This window comes from Benincasa hispida, chromosome 8, assembly GCF_009727055.1.
Source record: "Benincasa hispida cultivar B227 chromosome 8, ASM972705v1, whole genome shotgun sequence".
NCBI classification, from domain to species: Eukaryota; Viridiplantae; Streptophyta; class Magnoliopsida; order Cucurbitales; family Cucurbitaceae; genus Benincasa; species Benincasa hispida.
The window spans coordinates 12,314,743-12,336,645 of NC_052356.1; the positions used below are offsets into that span (position 1 = coordinate 12,314,743).

Genomic DNA, 21,903 nt, shown 5'->3' on the forward strand with positions numbered 1-21,903 from the left:
ACTAGCAACATGATGAAGACAATATCGATGGTACGCTCTAGGTTCACTCCAACCTATTTTCTCATTGTTAATTGCAGCGAGAATGCCTTATGTCTATCAGAAATCAAGCAAATATCATATTGTTGGGTAACATATTTATGTAATGCTCACAGAAACCATGATTAACTAGACAAGTTCTCTTCTTCGACAATAGTAAAAGCAGGGGGAAATATGTGTCCGTTTGCATCAATAAATATAAGGCGGTTAATAGTTTCCCCTTATACTTTCCGTACAGATGAGTTCCATTAATCTAAATTAATAGTCTACAATATTTGAACCCTTCTCTTGCAGGACCAAAAGACCAGAAAACTCGATAAAAAATAGTCGTACCTGGCACATCATATGGAAGAAAATACCGATCCGATCGTGTTCCAGGATTGTAATGCACAATAACACTCAAGCAATATGGAAGTCTTGAATATGATTTCTCCCAATCACCAAACACAACAATCAATACTTTTCTCTTAGCTTGCCACATTCGTTTATAGTTAATATTATACACATATTGTTTTTTAATTGCTTCTTGGAGTAAGGCCACAAGAACCCTAGGATCAGCTCTAACCATATTTTTTATTTCAATACTCATAAAATTTGAATCAAGTTGTGAATGATCTTGTGTTAATTCTGAGTATAAACATGAATGCTCTCCTTCAAGTCTAGTAATTTCAAACATCCCATGAGTTTTACGTCGACATGCCCTTAACCTTCAATCACAACCATCCTTCCATTGTTTGCATCTCACGTACCAAATATCTTGGTTTGATTCTCCTACGACAATCTCATAGTGTTCTGTCACGCAGTATTTTTTAGCGGCCAGTTGTAGATCTTCTTTAGTGTCAAATAATATTCCTTTTTATATTAAACTAGAATTATCTACACATCTACTCATTTTCTCTAATGTTGACCCTTGTTCACATGTTGAATTAGTAATTGTCCCAATCTATTTGGGTGAATATCTCTGATGGTACCAATTCAAGATCATTTTCTACATTTCTATCGTTTTCAAATAATTCATCAAGTTCTACGTTAATATCACTATCCCCATCATTTTCAGGATCAAGAATGACTAAATCTTCAGGATGTATCAACATATTTACTCAAATCTTTACAATTGCTATAGTTTAAAAGAAAAAAATACGTTAATACTAACATCCCAATCCAAAAAATTTCTTTTTTCTTTTAAACAGTCCAAATAGATCAAAACTCCAAACAGTCCAATTATTATTTTTTGAGTCCAAACATTCCAAATTTATAATATTAAAATAAAAAAATAAACTACAACCAAAATGTTCAGTCCAACTTATAATATTAAACTACAAATAAATAAATAAATAAAACAGTTCAAATCCTACACAATAGATCAACTAAACTAGATTAAAACTCTAGTTTTTTTATGCATACATTTAAATAAAATAGTAGATCTATGGAGTACAATATCATATATTAGAAAGGAAAAAAAAAGGACAAAATATTACCTGTGGTCAGTGGCGGCAGAGAGCGCAGTGACGGTCGATGGATGGCAGACGATCGTTGACGGTAGACGACAGTTATGGTGGACGATGGCGATGAGAGAGAGGCAGAAAGGAAGAAAGTTTGAGATGAGGAAGAAAGTGAAGAGAAGGTCATGGAGGATTTTTTAGGACCACTAAGTCGTGTACCCCGTCCACGATTACCTGTGGTCAATGTTGCATGGTTATACAAGTGGTAGTTTACATGTATCAGGTCACTGTCAATTCACATGCTACAAAGGAAGTCGTGGACTCGATCCACGATTTAATGATAATTGTGTACCGGGTCCATGATTAGACAACTCCTTTTTATCGATACTTCCAATCGAACCTTATTTTTGTTAATAATTAATAACATAACATTATTTAAAAAAATTCTTTAAATTGAATTTTTAATATTTAAATAGATACATTTACGAAAATTCAAATTTAAATTGATAAATTCACAAAAATTCGAGATTTAAAAGATAGAATTACTCCAAATTCAAGGTGGAAATTGATATCTACGGTAATAAAATAAGCCCTAGAATGTCAATTTTGCGACTCCAAACAGGGACTGTCCGGCAGGTCTTCTGCGTTCTGCCGCCGCTCACCACGAACAGATTTCGCCTTTGTCTAGTTTGGAACTCCACACATCGATTGGTTCTAAATTAGAACTTGTAATCGAAATCAAAGCAGTTCAGTAGCAATGAATTCAGCTCCAGAGAGGATAACTTTGCCCTTGCTGCAGTCGAAGATGAAGTGTGATCCCGAAGGGTACGAGTGTGAGTTGGTTCTTCTCTACAACCAATTCAAATCATCCATGGAACTCTTTAAACAGCAAGCCTCTCTTCACTTCACCTCTGTCGGTGGCATTGGTAGCGACCCCTCCGTAGCTAAGGACCTTAGTGACAGGGCGATGTTTTTGGCTCATGTTACTCATCTTTATCCGAAACATCTTGTGGAATTTCCCAAACAGTTGGCGGATTTGCTCAACTCGTCTTCCAAGTCGCTGCCTTCGGGTTTACGTTGCCACATAGCACAGGCTCTTATACTTCTTGTTAATCGAAAGGTAGAGTTGAAATTTTTGTATCCAAATTTGCTCTGTCTGTGGTCTAGGGTTGGTTAATTTTCTGCGAGAATTGGAATAGTATAGATTAAGTGTAGTTCGTTTGTTAATATTGTTTGGAAATTGCTCTTTACTTTGTTGTTCAGATGGTTGATATTCAGGACAATCTTGCTTTGTTTATGGAGTTACAGACCTTAGGTGACCGAACATTAAGAAAATTGGCATTTTCTCATGTTATTCACAGCATTAAAAAAATGAATCAAAAGCATAAAAATGAAGCAAAGAATCGAGCTCTCCAGAAAATTTTGTTCGCAATGCTGCAAGTAAAGTATACTTTTCATTTTGTGCTGATAAGAACATTGGGCTTAACTTGGATGGATAGTAAACTTCGACTTCTGATGTAGGAGGAGGATGAAGCAAAGGCCAAGAGATCGCTTATAACTCTGTGTGAACTTCATCGAAGAAGGGTGTGGTTTGATGAAAGAACAGCAAATGCTATCTGTACTGCTTGCTTTCATTCATCACCAAGGTATTGAACTTGATTGATTCAATGATATTCTATTGATAACTCTTTTGGAAATGATTACAACTCACTTGAACTCTCTAGGATTATGATTGCTGCCGTATCCTTTCTTCTTGATTATGAGAAGATTGAAGATGGTGAAGATGATAGTGATGAGGAAAGTGATGAAGATGATGCGGCTTCTCAAACTCCTCAAGTCGTTCTCAGCAAGGAATTGGTTTATAAGGTTGGTGAAGGCATAAACTAGAAAATAATAAAGAATGGTTTTAAACTTATTTGGATGCTTTTTCAAACAAGTCAGCCTCAAAAAATATGTATGCATTATAGTTATTTTAAATTTTATATTATTATGTTTTGGGAATTTAGGCACACAACAAAGGTACATCAGCTAGCAAGAAGAAAAAAAAGGCAAAACTGGAACGAGTCAGGCGTAGTATTAAGAGGCAGCAACGCTTGTCATCAGAGAGAGGCAATTCAAGTTATTCTCCACTTAACCATTTGATAGATTCACAGGTTTATTTATTTCCATGTTTTCTGCACTTTTATTTTATTATTTCTCAGTTTAGGTTCTCTTTTAGGATACAATTTAGGGTGATAAGAATTAATAAATTTCATTGCACCTGCAGGGGTTTGCAGAAAAGTTGTTCGCTCGACTTCGTGCTTGCAATGAGCGATTTGAGGTGAATATATTAACTTTGACTGATTGGCATACCTAAGTTATCATATTTCTTTATTGTCTGAAGGGAAAGAGACAGATGACATATTTCATAATTAGTTGTGGTTGTGGGGAAATAGACATGACAAACACCGATTTACTCACTGACCATAGAGTTCTTGACAAGAAAAACATCACAACACATATAATATATGGTACAAACATGTGTGACATAGTCACTTATGGTAGTACTTGTAGGAAAATGGACCCACATCGTCGGACAACTTAAGACGATCCCTAGCATATTAACTCTTCCTTTTTTTTTTGGGGGGGGGGGGGGGGTGTTGGAGGGATTAGAAACAAGATATATGTTCAGAAAACACCAGTCAAAACAAATGAACAATATAAAGGAAAAATGGAGAAGTCATCTCCTTTCCAAATGGGATCAGAGAAAAGCTCTCCCCAATCTAGGTTAATGGTGAATGTTGTGAAGTTGCTTGCTATAAAGCTTGTTGTTGGATACTTCGATTTGAGGCCATGAGTCACTGAAGGTCACTAAAAGATTCCAAATTACTTGACTCTCTGTAGACATTCTAGCATTTCGTTCCTTCCAAAGAAAGCAAAAGGAACTGTCAGCAGAGAGAACATCATTAATCCAGACTGCCGTATGCTTTGAAACACATGAGAAGCCTAACTGAATTCCTTGTACATTATGTTCCAAGCTCTAATTGCGACTGCCGTATGCTTTGAAACACATGAGAAGCCTAACTGAATTCCTTGTACATTATGTTCCAAGCTCTAATTGTGAAACTATAGTGAATAAAGAAATGGGGGCAGACTCATCATTTTTCTCGACATGTAACACACATTTGGCGGAAGTAACTGGGTGTATATGAACGGATGGTTGTTCGAGGCCCAACTGAGCAAAATGATTGGAGAGAAACAACACTTCCCAACCCAGGTCAATGAATAGGAGAAAGCAAACAACACACCATTGATAGAATGAATAGGGAAAGGTACCCACAAGTCTGAACGTATCAGGGAAAGGTTCAACAATGTCCTTTTCCTTTTCAACAATGTCCTTTTCCTTCTCATTCAATTGTGAGACATTTGTCATAGAGTCTACGTAAGTAGTGAAGTGATTAGATGCCCCAAAGGCCAAAGTGAGCTTGACTCAATGGCATTGACATGCATTTCATCTTAAGAAGTTAGAAATTCAATCCCTCACCCCCACAATTGTTATACTAAAAAAAAAAACCATTCAGTTCCAGTCCCTAGAGATTAGATGCCCCAGAGTCCATATACCACGATCTGTTATCTGTTACAACTGAAGGAGAGGCAACCATTGAGGTCTAATTTAGATTCACTGTTCCCCTGAATTTCTTGTATTTTTCTTTAACTAAGAAAAAGTGTCCAAGGAAATTTGAAGGTTCAAAGCAAATAGAAGAGTCACACTCAATATGAGATCAGATGAAGTTTAATCATTTAACCGTCCAACCTTCTGACAAACTGCCATTTTCCCAGTGGAGAGATGCTTATAAACATTTTCCATCATAGGATAATGATCCTAGTACGAAGAAGGAAGCAAAAATACTTGATAACCTCCACCAAGCTCACCTACTGTGCTTGGGTAAAACACTACCAACACCAATAAAAAATTAAAAGAGAGACGAACCACTAGCTTTATTATTATTATTATTTTAACAACAGAGTGTTGTTATTTTTCCAATTAAAAACAAAGATTGCATGAGTCAACCTTTCTCAAATAAATCCATTAGATGTATTTAAGTTCCTTAAGATTTAAATTGAGAACATTTTGATTGATCAAGTTGATAGAAAATAAAAAAAGGAAAAGATTTAGGGGAAGGAAATAAAATTAAAGCTCAGTTTTACATTTTAACACACTAAAATTTTAGTGTCTTTTATGAGGGATCGCTGTTATCCTCTTGCATCTCCATTTCTTCTGTCCTTCATAAATATACCACTTTAACGTACCAGCTTTGGTGGGCTACTTATTTCCTTTTTTTCATGCAATCTTTCATTCGCTTACTTGGTGTCTATTACGATTTACACTGATAGTCTGAAAAATACTTATGACTAACATCTAAACATGTTAGAATAGTGAGAAATTCTAATTTGATCATTGCTATGGTTGGTGCCTCAAAGCTATGTATTCATTTGTTTAATTATGATGTTTTTTTAGAATTAAATAATTTTATTTTAAATGTCAGGTTAAGATGATGCTGCTGAAAGTTATTGCTAGAACAGTTGGGCTTCACCGCTTGATTTTGTTAAACTTCTACCCTTTCCTTCAGAAGTATGTTCAGGTATGATGTTGTTTTAACTTGTTGAATGTGGCGATTCCTTTAACTTGTAACTAATGTTGAGTTTATTCATGAAGCCTCATCAACGTGATATCACAGATTTACTTGCATCAGCAGTCCAGGCCTGTCATGATATGGTATGCTATTTTTTATGTTCAAATTCCAACGACTTCATTTTATAACGATTTTAATTGATTTTATTTTTTAAATTATGCTTGTTTCTCTCCCATTTTTCTATTATGGTTTTCACTTTTTGTTCCTAAATATTTGAAGTTTTAGCAAAATTCTAAAAACAAAACAAGCTTTTAAATCTACTTTTCACACACACACACATATATATATATATATATATANCATCTTTCCTCAGTAAACATTTAAGTTCTTAGCCAAATTTCGAAAACAAAAACAAGTTCTTAAGAACTAGATATATATATATATATATTCAAAACTTGGCTTAGCTTTTGAAGAGTCTTAGAATTTAGAAAATAGATAACAAAACCAAACAAAACAATTCATATGCTTAATTTACAACACCACCACCACCACCCCCCATGTGGCCAACTCTCATGACTCCCCGGTAGTAATAGCTTTTGTCTTCAATTCAGGTTCCTCCCGAAGCAGTTGAACCTTTGTTCAAACAGATTGTAAATCAATTTGTACATGATCGTTCACGAACAGAGGTGCTTGTATGATTGGTGATGCTTTATGTTGTTCCTATCTACTTCTTGAACTCAAGGGTCTATTGTTCCTTTTCAGGCTATTGCGGTTGGGCTCAATGTAGTAAGGGAGATATGTATACGAATGCCTTTGGTAACTTTCATTACTTGTTATATATCAGGATTTATATGGTTCATCTTTCCTTCAGTATTTTATTTTAGTTTTTTAAGAGGAAACACCATATATCATTGATATATGCAAATATTACAGAAGAGAGTGGGCATAAACCCAAAATCCCAAAAATGAAGCTACAGAAAAGACATTGCATGTAATATTTAGACTCTGGTTTATTTAAATTTGAAATGAAACCTGTTTTGAAAAACAATTCTGAGATCATATACTATATACCTTTCCTATGTTCTAATATGTACTGAAAGTGGACGTAGATTAAATTACACATTTTCTATCTTGTTTCATATGGTGCAACTTTTTCGTATCTTGTATAAACTCAATAGTAATTTTGTGTTCTTGCATTCTTGCCAACTAGTTAATGACCGAAGATTTGTTACAAGATCTTGCGTTGTACAAGAAATCACATGAGAAGGCAGTTTCAATAGCTGCACGATCACTTATTGGATTATATAGAGAGGTATACTTAGGCTTGGCCTCCATTACTTATATTTATAGCTTCTTACAATTTTTTTCCTTTTATAACTATACACAAGAAGTGAAGTGAACTTCTCTGTTTGTAGTATTGTCCATCTTTGCTGACTAAGAAGGATCGTGGGCGCCCTACTGATCCAAAGGCTAGACCTAAAGCTTATGGGGAGGTAGCTGTAGCATCCAATATTCCTGGTATCGAGTTATTACAACACGCTGATGGTGACAATAGTGATGATGACGGTGATGACAACAGTGAGACTATTGCAAGTGGATCTGCTGATGACCTCGATCAAGTGGTTGATTCCATTGCAAGTGGATCTGATGATGACCTCGATCAAGTGTTTGATTCCAGTGATGATGGTGATAGTCAAATGTCCAGTGACAGTGGGACCAGTGCCAAGGATGAATTGATAGATGTAGATTCAGCACCTGAAGTTGATTCCGATGAAGGTACAGATGATGAAAATGCTGACGATTCTAGTGGGATGGAATCGGAGGAAGATGAGGAGGTTGAGGATAGTGGCATGGAAGAAGACACAGAGTATAAAGAAGAGGCTTACATGGACGCTAGAACTAATTGTGGAGATTCTAAGCTGAAGAAAAGGAAACATTCTGATTTTGACCAACAACTTGTTACTGCCAATTCAAGTCTTCGAGCATTGAAGAGACTAGCAAGTACAGCTGTGGAAAAATCATCAGAACCAACCGATGGCATTCTTTCCAATGAAGATTTTCGAAGGATCAAGGAATTGCAGGTAACCTCGATTGTGCAACTCTTCAGGCTTTGGAACATCGCAAATGTAGTTTATAATTGTCAAGTAGAAATACATCCCAACCAGTAACTATTATTTTGGTTAATTATCAGGCAAAGAAAGATGCAAAAAATGCTTTGACTCAACATGGTTTGTTGAGAAATGGTTCAGACACAAAGCGGACATCTAAGATTCCAAATACAGATGAATTGAGTACAAAGCGAGTGGATCCTGCCAAACTCGAGGTATGATTCTAGTTTACTAGATATTATACTTTTGTAATTGCAAAAGCTAAATTATCTTGATTCTCGAACTATGAAGCTTTAACTTAGAGGGGATATGGTGCTAGGTTCATATCCGGAGAAGGGTAACCAAGGAAGAAAAATTAGCATTAGTTAAGGCTGGGAGAGCGGAAAGAGGAAAGTACCAAGCACGTGCTGCTATCAAACAAAAGAAGGTTTGTGTTTCGATATTTTGAATATGTTCTGCAATATTATGTCTCCTATTATATATTTTCTTTTCTTTGCGTGATAGTGACCAAATTCATCATGTTTTGAAATGTGTTGGGTCCATATGCAAGCTCCATGCTAATTTTGTTGATAGCTGTCTATTGTTAAAAAAATATCATTTGCCCTTCATTTCTTTGATTTGTTTCCTATCTTTTGAAGTACTAAATTCATTAAAAAGAAATGGTAAGTTCGAAACTACGTAGAATTTTTGAAATGTAGATTCCAAAATATTGAAATTTATTTTGCATAAAAAGAAACTTATTACCAAAGGGATCTTTAAAATTTACTTGGAAGCTATGTTTAGCATGAACTTCGTTTGTGTTTAATACTCTTTATGCCATATTACTAGCCTGATTGTTTTTGGTTGTTATTAAAATTACAAGACGGGAGGCTTAAGCAATCGGCAGAAAGAACACAAGAAGGCAATGCCGTTAGCTGCAAAACGATCTAAAGTTGCGAAATCTCGAGTTGACAAGAAGAAGAAGAATCAACGCTCAGGCAAACAGTTTAGAGGGAAGAAAGCCTGGAAGCAGTGAAGAACTGAAGACAACCAATTTTGATAAATTATGTGCTCTCGTCTTATTTTATTTTAAGAATGTAATGGCAAATTTTGTTCAATTATTGCCTTGATCCAACTGCTCTTATTATTATCATCCATCATTCATTTGCTGCCCGCTCCATCCCAATAATAATTTATCCATGCATTCTGTGATTGTGAAATTTATACACATTCTATTTGTTTGGATGAGAGGATTTTGGTTTCTCTCGTCCAAGGAAAAATCGAAAAATGAACTGATATTTTGTCGATGGTCAGGTGGATTGGTTCCTTAAAAATCTGTTGTGTTAAGTCAAATCGCTGTTCATTCCATTTTGGGATTCTTTTCAAAATTTTTGCTTCAAGGGAGAGCTGAAAAGGGTGCATTTTGGTATGAGGAAAAGTCAGCCAGCAATAAAGGCTCAAATTTAGTTTGGTTGTGTTTGGTTTAACTTTTAAGTGGTTAATTTTGTAAATAAATCATTTTTTAAAAAAATTAAAGTATCTGGTAACTATTAAAAATAGTTTTTGAAATTTTTTTTATTAAAATTGTTTAAATAAAAATGATTGCACTAAAAAAAGGGAAAAGAAAAAGAACTATTGATATTTGCATTGCCGATTAAAGTGGTCAAATATGTTATGTTAAACTATAAATTAACACGGTCTAAATCTTAGTTTGAATTTTGTTTTTATAGTTTTGGTTTTCATCCTTACACTAGATGTAGGATTATTTTATTTTTATTTTAAAGTTTACTTTCGAAAATTCAAAATACCATAAGATTTATTAGACAAAATTGAAAATCCAACGTTTATTTAACACAAAATAGAAAAGTTATTCTTTTAGATTCATAATCATATTATTTAAATATTTAAGAATATGTAATATTATCCAACTCACATTATAATGATTGCAGTAAGTAAAAATTAGTTCAAATTAATTAAGTTAAAATGGAATCAATAGGATTTAGTTGATTATTATTATTTTTTTTTTTAATTATAAAGTAAAAGTCAATTTGGAACTGGCTTTATTTATAGGAATTTGGGGTTGTTTGTTAGGTTTGTTTTCATTTAGAAAATACACGAATCAAAATCCCACTTCTATGACATAATTAAATTAAAGTAGCCTTTATATTTTGAGCATGTGAGCTAATAGGGGAACTTTTGGGTTTATAAAATTAGGGAAAATTTCTAAACAAATCTCCTCCTTATAGCCAAAAAATTGGAACTATTTGGTATGTTTTAGTTGTCCCATCAAGTCATATAAGTAGAAAATTTTTACGGTCAACTGGAGCAACATGCATATACCGTCGAACAAGACAAGTCAAAAATTCAGATCATCTTATCCCACGTATTGAACTAGAAAAAGAATATAAATTAACCAGATTTTTTTAAGTTTAAGAAATAAACAAAGCAACATTCACATTTAAGTAACCTCCAAAATATAATATCTAATTCTACTCTCATATTGTTTATCTAAGAATTGATCATGTTTCAATAAAATTAATTGGAATCTCTTTTTGGGAAAATAAAAATTCATTTCAATAAAAAAAATCCAATACATTTAAAGATACCAAAATTTAGATTGGATGAATTGTATCATTTGGGGTTGTGTTTGTTTGCTTTGTTTTTTATTATTCTTTTTTTGAGAATGATATTAACTTTGTTTGCATTTTAGTAAAAGAATGGATCAGATTCTAGAAGTGACATAATTAAAGTAGCAGCCCTTGAGATTATTCCACATTAATCATGTAAGGTATTTCTGTAATTTTATAATACCAATATTTGGAAATTATTTATTTCTTATATTGGGAAAAAAATACAATTTTTATATTTGAGTTTTCAATCGTAATAATAATAATTAAAGAAAAAGATAGAAAATAGTGATTAGGTTGCACATAATTTTATGTTCCCTTTTACTCTCCACCCACAAAAACTGTCCCTTCCAATTTTTAGTTAGATGCAACAAATATTACACAATAGTTGGTACCAAATGAGGGTAGAGGGAGAGAGAAAATATAATGTGAAGTCAAAAAAAAAAAAAAAAAAATAGATCCACAAAACTACTTCAAGACCTTTTAAACTTCTAATAAAAAAAAAATGGGACTAAGAAGGTTGAAATCTTATAGACTAAATGTATTTATCAGTGAAGTGTTTAATTCTCGATAGTCTTTAGAAATTTGATCCTCAAATGATAAAATTTAAACCCTCAAACTTATAAAATTATTACAATTGCTATAATCATATATAAGTTTGAGGGTCTAATTTTAAAATTTGTATAAATTTGAGGGTCCAATTCTAATAATTGAAAGTTTTAGGATATAATTGCCACTACTACCCTACTTTGAAGGTGGTTTTTGTAATTTCCTTTTTTTTTTTTTTTAATTATTACATTGACATTTTATGAAATTTAAATTTAAATTTCGAAAATGTCCATTTTAGTTTCTAAAAAATTTTCCATAAAAATATTTCAATCTTTATTTTTTTTTCTAATCTTGGAGAGAAAAATTCCTTTTAACTTATTTAAAAAGTATAAAATATTTATAAATTAATTTAAGTATTTTTTCTTACCATTTTTGTTTTTAATTTTTCTAGAAATATCTACTTACTTTAACATCTTATCAATGTTTTCATCCATAATTTTATAAAATTTAGAACTTGACATTTTCATCGATATCGACATTTTAAATCATATATATTATAAGGTAATATATATGCAACTTTTAGCTTTCAAACTCTTTTGCGATCGGTTACTTACCATAACATTTGAAGAATATATATATATCTAGTATTTTTTTAATAATATATAAATGGGATAGGATAATTAAACCTCTAATTTCAAAACCAATAGTACAAATTTAGTATCAATTGAATCATACCATTTTTGTACCAATATAGTAGAAGGCTTAACCTTGCCATGAAACTAGGCATTTACTTAATCCCACAAAAGAAAATCCGCAAAAATAGATTCTTTCTTTAAGAGAATCTTTCTAGTTATTTGATAATCATTTCATTTTTTTGTTTTTATTTTTTAAAACTACGTCTATTTTCTCTCAATCTCTCATTGCATGGATTGTATCTTTCTTAAGTAAAAATGTTGAATTCTTAGTCAAATTCCAAACACAAAAACAAATATTTAAGAACTACTTTTTTTTTAATTTTTAAAATTTGACTTGATTTTTGAAAATATTGGTAAAAAGTAGATAACAAAGCAAGAATTTTAGAGATGAAAATAGTATTTATAGGCTTAATTGTAAAAAATAAAAAGTAAAATAGATACAAAATGGAGCCCAAATGATTACAGACTTATTTATAATTTTGGTCCCATTTGGTAACTATTTCTTTTTTTTTTTTTTCCTTTGATTCTTGAAAATTAAGCCTATTTTCTCTTCATTTCTCACAATGATTTGCATCTTTCTTAAGTACAAGTGAATTCTTAGCCAAATTTGAAAAACAAAAACAAATTTTTAAAAGCTACTTTTTTGGTTTTTTAAAATAGCTTTTAAAAATTTTGCTTAATTTTTTAAACCATTGTAAAAAATAGAAAAAAAAAATTGGAGGTGGAAATAGTGTATTTAAGCTTAATTTTCGATAACATAAAATAAAAAATAAAATGATTGCCAAATAGGTTTTTTGTATTTGATGTATGTGTTGTGGAGAGAATTAAGAAAAGTTGTTGGTACACTATAACATAACAAGTAGTTGTTTACTCCATCTGGAAAAGAATGGGAACATTTTATAAAATAACCCAAAAAGCAAAAAAAAAAAATTATGGATGAGATGACCCCTTCCTAAAAAACTTTTATATTGTTGACCTTTTTCACATGTGAAATACCAGATATATCCTTACTTTTTAAAACCAAACAAGTGCCTCTTCCATCTCGTTTACAAGCCGCCTATTCAAATTCCCAGTCGTATTCGAGTACTCCTCTTAGTTTTCTCTCAACGTCTCCGTTTGTCTTTGGCGTCCTTCACTGCTTGTCAGTCGTATCTACTCATTTTCACTTTCGTTTGAACTCCTTCTCCACCGTTCCAGTAATTTGAAAGATATGGTACTCTCGTCTATCGTAATTTGAAATTGTTCAATACATGGGTTTGATTAGGGTTTATTGTTCGTTTAGTATGGATATAGATCGCATAGCTTTGTATAATTGATTGCATAGCTTTATATAATCGATTGTATAGCTTTTAGTACTAGATCACATAGATTCATATACTATGTCACTTAGATTTATATAAACGATCGTATAGCTTTTGTTAAATGATCGTATAAATTTTTGTAAATGATCGTTTAACTTAATTTAGACGATCATTTAGCAAAAGCTATATGATCGTTTAGCTTTTCATACTCAATCCTTTAACCTTTCATACTCGATCTCATATCTTTTAATATACGATCGTAAATGTTTGCTATATTGTAGATGGCACTCAATCCCAGTTAAGAAATATTTTCTTGCTACTGTAACTTGGCTCACATTGGCAAGACGAATGTACTAATTAAGAAGAAACTAATAAAAACACAAATGGGCATGTTCTGGAAAACATGACTTGGTCGATTATTTTTTTGCACAGACATGCCACTTACATTCCTCTACTAAACACCCCATGGTTAACAAGCTCTTCGTCAACTTCTTTACACGGTAGTCAAAAAAATTTCTTATCACAAGCATTGACAATTTAACTGATAAATCATACTTGGAAAAGAAAATTTGACCAACTTATATATCCTCTTCATTTAGACATCGTGAGGTACTAAGATAAGTTCATCATAAGATGGACTATCAAATTCTCTAGGTACATCTACGAATGGTTGGGTATGAACACTTTGTTGTATTGGATCTGAGGGCATCGCTAGTGGTGGGATTAGAGCAAGTGGGGTTGGAACATGAATAAAAGGTGTTGGAACTGATTGTGGACCTAGAGGTTTTCCATATCCATACTCAGTATAAGTCTGTGAGGTGCATATCGTTTGGATGTTGTGACTCATCCAAGTTTCATTTTCATCATCTCCCATGTTACATGGTTCGATGTTCTCATCTAGTGAAGACAAGTTATGTCTAGATGTGGTTGGAATGCCAAAGTCATGACTAATTGAAATGGTTGGATTGCCCTGATGGTACATGTTCTCAGGTATGTTCCATGAATATCATACGGTGTGACTGATACAAATAAAGGCATCTAGGATGCATCACTATCTTTAAAAAAAAACTGAGTCTTCATCATCGACTATATCGATCGGGGGCTTCGACTAATAGATTGTAACAAAATTTGATGTGTATGGCATGGCAAATCTATCTAGATCGATATTTAGTCGTTGGTGTAGAAGACTCATTAGTTCACTAAACGATATATCGTATTTAATATTTAGACTTTTCATGTGACCGCCAACATAGTTACTTCCGATCTAGTCCTACTCTCCACCATAGCGTATAAAGATACGAAGTAACGTCAGTGATCTGCAATACACCAATTATAATAATTGACCAAACATTGAAATTACATAACCAAAAGTATGTGTGATAAACGATCGTGTACCATGATGTATATGATCATATATACAATGATATACGATCGTGTACCATGATGTATATGATTGTATATACAATAATATAAGATCTTGTATGCTATGGTACATGATCGTATATACAATGATACACAATCTTGTATGATGTGGTACACGGTTGTGTATGTTGTTGTGTAAGATCATATTTGTTGTGGTATACGATCATGTATGTTGTGGTACACGATCATGTACCTAATGATATACGATCAGGAATACAATGGTACGAGATTGCATATATAATGGTACACGATCAGAAAAATAATAGTGAACGAACTTCTAAAACTTTTGGTTAACACTTATAGTATTCGTTTATGAGTATGTAGAATGATCTTCTTCGAAGAATGCTCGTTCTAGACCCACAAAACAAAATGATTGGAGTTAAAAGCAATCAGTGTTCGACTGAAAGTGATAGAACAATGGAGATGATAGTGTTTGAGTGAAACTGAAGAGGTGAAAATAATATTTATTTACTTGTCCATGGTTAAGATCCAACAGCAATGAATTCTAATATACAATGTTGGTTGATAATAAATGGTTGCATTAAATGGTGGTTGGAAAGGAAGATCAAAGGATGAAGAAGAGTATGGGAGAAGCATTTAAAACTGGAATGATATTTCACATGTGAAAAAGATCAATGAGAACAAAGTTTTTAGAAAGTGGTCATTCATAGAAAAGTTTGTGCTTTTTAGGTTATTTTACGAAATTTTTCAAACGAATGTCATTAAAAGGAGTCATGATGATGACTAATAGGAATATCATTAAAAGGAGTCATGATGATGACTAATAGGAACCATACTTTTATTATTATTATTATTATCGTCCTTAAGTTTTGACTATAATTTAATCTTAGGGTTTGGAATGCTACAATTTTATTTTGAGATTAGAGTTTCATTTCAATTTAGTATTTAGATTTCAAAATTTGTACTTTTAACCCATAATTTTTTTATTAATTATTCATTTCAGCCTTTAGTATTAATGTCTATTAATGAATTTAAAATAATTATAAAGTGAAATTTTAAAATTAATTTTAATATCTTAATTAATTATAACTATTTAAAATTAATTAATATGCATTAATGCAAAAAACGTGTGAGTATTTTGTAAGAAAATCAAATTAACAGTGTAAATCTTGAAATACATGGACTAAAATTGTACATTTTTAAATTTATAGACTAAATTGAAATCAAATTCAAAATTTAAGGATTAAAACTGTAACATTTTGAAATCTAAGAACTAAATAAAAATTAGACTAAAAAATATATATATATACTTCCTAATTAATAGAGTAATAATTTTTAAAAAAATAATTAGAAATCTAATCAAATTCATGGCTACTTTACGAGGAAAGTGGGAGACAATTTTGAGTTATTTTGGTAGGTAAATTCATCAACAAAAAGTTTTTTTTTCCCCTTTTTTCCCTTTTCTTTTTACCGCCAAAAAGTTTTTCCAATTGAATACAATATAATTTGACCACTAAATGCAAACATATGATTTTTTTTCTTTTTCTTTTTGGTTCTACTATCTACTATTACAAATGTTTTCAATTAAAAAAAATTAAAAAATTGTTGTTGTTTTTAGAATTTAATTAAAAATTTAAATGTTGTTTTGAAATGTAAAACTAAAAGACAAGTTTATTTTTCAAAAATCAAAAGTTTACTAAATGATACTTTAATTTTTAGGTTAGTTTTTAAAATAAGAATGTTTACTTAGTTATGGTTATAATAAAAGGAAGTATAGTTCTTAAAACTTTTATTCTTAAAATTTGATTAAGGATTTTAAAAATGTTTGTAAAAAAGCAAAATACATTTGACTATATATATACATATATATAGTAATAGTTATATCAATTTTCATATTATTTTAAGGTCCGTTTGGATTGACTTAAAAAAAAAAAATTTAAAAAAAAACTTATTTTTATTTGAACACCTCCTTTTTCGTTCCATGTTTTATTTTTAGGTCTAATTTTCATTTGCTCTTTAACTTTCAAAATGTTATAGATTTAGTTGATAAACTCTTTATTTAATTTCAATTTAGTCCTTAGTTTTCTAAATGTTAAATTTTTATTTTTAAAATTTGAATTTAGTTTCAATTTCATTTTAATGTTTCAAGATTTACTCTTAATGAATTAAAAAGAATTAAAAAGTTTTAATTAATTAAGTTTCACTACTTTTTATCATCATTGAAATTAATTTTAAATTTTTATTTCATAATTATTTTAAATTAATTAATAAACATTAACGCAAAAGATTGAAAGTGAATATTTAGTGAAAAATCAAGATTAAAAGTATAAATTTTGAAACGTAGAGACCAAATTAAAATAGAAACTAAAATCTCAAGGGTAAAATTGTAAAAATTTTGAAACGTAGAGACCAAATTGAAATAGAAACTAAAATCTCAAGGGTAAAATTGTAAAAATTTTGAAATTTAGAGACTAAATTGAATTCAACTTTAAAACCTAAAAACTAATGTGTAAGAGAAACCCTAGAAACCAACTAGAAACAAGACCCAAAACCTAAGGACCAAAAAGATTTTTTTTTTTTCTAAGAAACTATTACTGAAAGTTCACTACTACTAATTCTATTTCAACATTTGCTTTTAATATTTAATCATTGCTTTTAAAGAAGGTTTCTACCCATGTGAAAATGATCAAATACCAATTTTAAAATAAATTCTATAAATGATCTAAATTGATTTATTTATGAAAGATCATAGTTTACCTTGGTTCAATTATTAGTTCGAAATTTTAAATAATATAATATCAAAATTTAAGTGTTGTTTTCAAATATAAAAAAATGAGTCAACTTATTTATAAATATAACCTGACATTGATATACGGTGAATGCCATCACATTTAAAAATATTTTTAATAATTTTATCATTTAAAACAATTACTTAAGAATGGAACATTTTTCTTAAAGTAATACCCAAAGAATGACATGTGAAATGTAAATAAAACATAAACATTAAAAAAGGTCACATTTGGCAGATTGCATAAAAGTTGGAAACCACTCATTAAAAAAAAATAATAAAATAACATTAAATAGTGAGATAAGATCTAAATAAATTAAATTTCCACTTCCAAACAAAAAATTGCTCTCTCTTTTCCAAATGGTCCCTCCTTTTGTTGGCATAAAGGAGAGAAATATTCTCCTTCTAGAAAAAGTAAATGGTAGACTTGTGTGTTTTCACACTATGCCTACATGACATCCTACAATTTATACATTTTTATATAAATTAATTTCTTCAATTTTCTTGGCTATAGAAACATGGAATGAGATAATTGAAGGGAAAAATATATAGATAACTACAAAAGAAACATAGGTAATCATAATGTTTAGATGCTTAATTATATATGTCCAACATATTTAGACAATCATATTATAAGTTCATTAGAATATATAGAATTTGTAATTACAAGATGATGAAATGAGATAAGAAAAAAAAAACAACTAATAGCAAAAAAAACTAAGAATGTGAATGTAAAATAAAAAAAATAAAAAATAGAATGTGTGATCCTTTGGACAATTTTTATACTTTGAATTCTCTCTTACCTCGATTCAAAAATTTTCAAGATGAATCTCATTTACGATATTCTCTCACAAGTGAGGTTTGACCTAGGAATCCTAATTTTAGAGAAACTTTCGTTCTTAAAGTGATGGACGTCTCTTTTTTTAAAAAAAAAAAAGATTTAAATGTAGATTTTTTCATAAGGTCTTGACTCTCCCAAAATAATGACTTTCGGGGCTGTAAATAAGCTTCAAGAAGGCAGGTAGTTGTCGAAATTGAGAGAGATAAATTGTACAAAGACAAAGGAGAAGGAAAGTAACCAACATGTGCATAGTTCAACTATCATAAAACTTATACTATCAATCTCGAGATTTGAGATTCAATCCTCCGTTCGAAAAAATTTCTAGTGCTCCCGTAGTACCATACTCTCTGTGTTCGCTCTATAAAACTACCTTCATAAATATTTGTGAATCCCGCATTGGTCTCAGTTGGTCCCACTCTATTTTTAAAAGTGCATTGACGTGGCACACAATAAATGAAGGTAGTATAAATTTTTTTCCATATCATGGTAGTATAGGAAAATTTCTCCTTCCACTCCACATACTATAAAAAAAAATGTACAATGGATTACAAGAAAAGACCTGTACGGAAAATTGTCAGAAATAACACATTTAAGTTTTCATTTTACAAAACTAGCATTTTTTAAAAAAAAATCATTAGAACTGTTTTTCTCGGTCCATCTCGTTTCGAGATCGGCCATAGAGATTTTGTTAAAAAATATATATTTTTTAACTTATAGATTGTTTTGGGCCTTTTCAGTACATCTTGTCAAAATTACACATCAAAATTTGCTAATTTTTTCAAATATTATGTAATCGTCTCAAATTTTTCCAAAATTAAAAAATCACACTACTAAATATTGCACAATTTGGAGAAATTTGAAAAGATAATTGGTAAATTATTAGATAAGTGGTAAATCAATTTAGAAACTCGTGTAATTATGTGGATGTCGATGTTAATCCCGACCATAATTAACACTGAAATTTGATATGAGCTTTCTCGGTAGAATCTCACCAGGATTAGCACCGATATTCAATATATATCCCAAACTTTACCCAATTTTTCACAAAATTTGATCTTTTCCAAAATTTAAAATGATAATGAAATCATCTCGAATCAATTTAGAAAATCTATTTTGATAATTGGAAAACCCATTTAGAATTTTGGAATTTTGGAAATTCATACGACTATCAAAATATAAATTATGCTAAAAAGTTAAAAAAAAAAAAATTATGAAATAATTTGATTCGATGGTCGGTCTCAGACGAGATAGATCGAGAAAAACTATTCTAACGAGTTTTAAAAAAGAGGATTAATTTTGTAACGTAAAAACTTAAAAATGTTATTCCGAACTATTTTTAGACATGTACCGAAAAAAAGATACCTACCAATAAAAAGATTATTAAGATACATTAGGACCATATCTTTTGTTAAGCGAAGCACTCAAGTCAACCTTATAAACAAACCGCGTTAAACACTGGAAAAAAACACAGAAACAAGAAGAAAAAAAATGCTATTAGAAAGAAAAGACATCCAACTATTTAAAAATTTGTATTTAATGTAAATCTTTCTATCCTATGTGACTAAGCATTCGAATATTTTATCCGTATTTTGGAAAAGGATAATAGTTTTATGAACCACCATTTTTTCTCCTTTTAAATGACAGTGAAGTATTAAAGAGAATAAATCATACAAAAATTAAGGCCATTTCATGACTATTTAGTTTTTAATTATTTAAAATTAAATCTATAGACATTGTTTTTTCCTCCAACTTTCTCTCTTAGTTATCTACTTTTTATTAGAGATATCCACGAGATGGGGTGGAGCCGAGATACAATTTCTTGTTTCTATCCCACGAAGAATTCGTGGAGATCGAGTTCCTCGAAGGGACTTTTTTTCTGTTAGTTTTTCTTTAAAAAAAATAATTAATTTAAATTAGATAAATTTTAATTAAATAATTAATTTTATCACTAAATTATTTATTATGATTAGTTTTACATGACAATTTGAATTTAAAGATAAATTACTCAAATTTTGGCTTAAAAACTAATCAACTTTTTAGTAGAAAGAAATAAATATAAATCAAATTATTCAACATATAAATATTTAATTTAAAAATATTCATTATCTTGATCAATAAATAATCAAACTTGAAATTTAAATGTAATGTTTATATAATAATAATAATAATAGTAGTAATAATAATATAACATTAAATAATTATACTAAATAAATAAATAGAGATTAATCGGGATAGGGACGGGGGAAGGAGTCGTGGTGGGGACGAGGACGGGACAGGAAATGCATTCCCCATCACCGTTTCTGTTTAGCTCATGGAAATTCTTTTCTCCAACTCCCTCCCCCATTTCCTGCCTAATCGGAAACTCCACCCTATTTGACGTGGGCCCCACAGGACCCACGACAAAAAATTGAGTGTCTCTATTTTTTATCAATAGTTTAAAAATCAAGTCAAAATTTGAAAACAAAAAAGTAGTTTTTAAAAATTTGTTTATTTGTTTGAAATTTAGCTAAGAAATCAACCATATAAACATCAAATCATTATAAAAAAATGTGGAGGAAATATATTTAATTTTTTTTAAAAATGAAATAATCATCAAACGGATTTAAAATTTTAAAGTTATTAACAAGATTTTTAATTAATACAATTGATTCAATTATGCATGTTCTTCGTATTAAAAAGTTGTATAAAAAGCGATCATGATTAATTGCAAATTAGGTTGTCGATTATTTTTCAATGTTATTGACTTAATTTTAATTGAGTTTGGAATTATTTCTTTAAAGTTCACAACTTTGATAGTTTTAAAAAGAACAGCGCGTCCTTTTTTTTTTTTTTTTTTTTAATATGATTGACTTTTTTAATCGAGATTTTATTCTTAATTGTTATTTGAATTTTTTTTATTCAGTTACATTTTTAAAAATAATTTTTTTTCACTTCATGATTGACCTTTTTTTACTTTTAAAATTTTTTTAGATAAAATGGAAAATAATTTTATATTTCAAAAATATGTTCCCTTCATTTAATTCTATATAACGAGTTGAAATTTTTAAAGAGAAATAGATGTTTTGGGATTTGAACTTCAACCATCCTCATAGATAGTTGGCAAATCTCCGACCATACATATTTCATTAAGAAAATTATTAAAAAGAAAATTTTTATAGATAGAAAAAAATGTCGAACCATTTATAAAAATAATAAAAAAAAATACTAATAGACTTCCATCAGTATCTATCTATCAAGAAGTTTTTATACAGATAAACTTCTATCAACCTTTCTTAAAGATGATTAAAATTTTGCTATTTTATATAAATAGTTTTTCTTATTTTTTTACTTTTGAAAATCCTCGTAAAATATTGAGAGTAAAAAAATAATGCACATTCCATATATTGAACTGAAGCACAAAAGTTGGGTGACATGCATTTTAACACAGAGCAAGAGGACACATATATATCTTTTATCAACGAAAATGGTTTTTGAAAAATGGTCTTTTTAAATATAAAAAATATATAAAAATATTTAAATTTTATAGCAAAAAATTTAAAAA

At 30.2% G+C, this 21,903-nt stretch overlaps 1 protein-coding gene across 3 annotated transcripts; it reads left to right on the forward strand.

The window, feature by feature from the left end:
- The first annotated feature begins 2,049 nt into the window (after positions 1 to 2,049).
- Positions 2,050 to 9,491, forward strand: LOC120083426 (protein SDA1 homolog). 3 transcript variants are annotated; one of them, XM_039039184.1, is made up of 15 exons: positions 2,050 to 2,598; positions 2,742 to 2,918; positions 3,000 to 3,124; positions 3,203 to 3,344; positions 3,485 to 3,631; positions 3,745 to 3,798; positions 6,005 to 6,100; positions 6,175 to 6,234; positions 6,703 to 6,777; positions 6,854 to 6,907; positions 7,302 to 7,403; positions 7,507 to 8,172; positions 8,283 to 8,414; positions 8,519 to 8,626; positions 9,062 to 9,491. In XM_039039184.1, the coding sequence occupies exons 1-15, from the start codon at positions 2,236 to 2,238 to the stop codon at positions 9,212 to 9,214; spliced, it is 2,454 nt and encodes an 817-aa protein (XP_038895112.1). In that variant the 5' UTR covers positions 2,050 to 2,235; the 3' UTR covers positions 9,215 to 9,491. The 3 variants fall into 3 exon arrangements, with proteins under 3 accessions (XP_038895112.1, XP_038895113.1, XP_038895114.1); XM_039039186.1 differs by having other exon boundaries at positions 2,538 to 2,598; positions 2,840 to 2,918; XM_039039185.1 differs by lacking the exon at positions 2,742 to 2,918.
- Positions 9,492 to 21,903: the final 12,412 nt, after the last annotated feature.

Excerpts from the sequence above, each read along its gene's own strand:
- LOC120083426 (XM_039039184.1), top strand. The coding sequence starts at position 2,236 with ATGAATTCAGCTCCAGAGAGGATAACTTTGCCCTTGCTGCAGTCGAAG. Across the intron at positions 6,778-6,853 it reads ATGATCGTTCACGAACAGAG|GCTATTGCGGTTGGGCTCAA; the intron begins GTGCTTGTATGA and ends GTTCCTTTTCAG. Across the intron at positions 8,415-8,518 it reads TGGATCCTGCCAAACTCGAG|GTTCATATCCGGAGAAGGGT; the intron begins GTATGATTCTAG and ends ATATGGTGCTAG.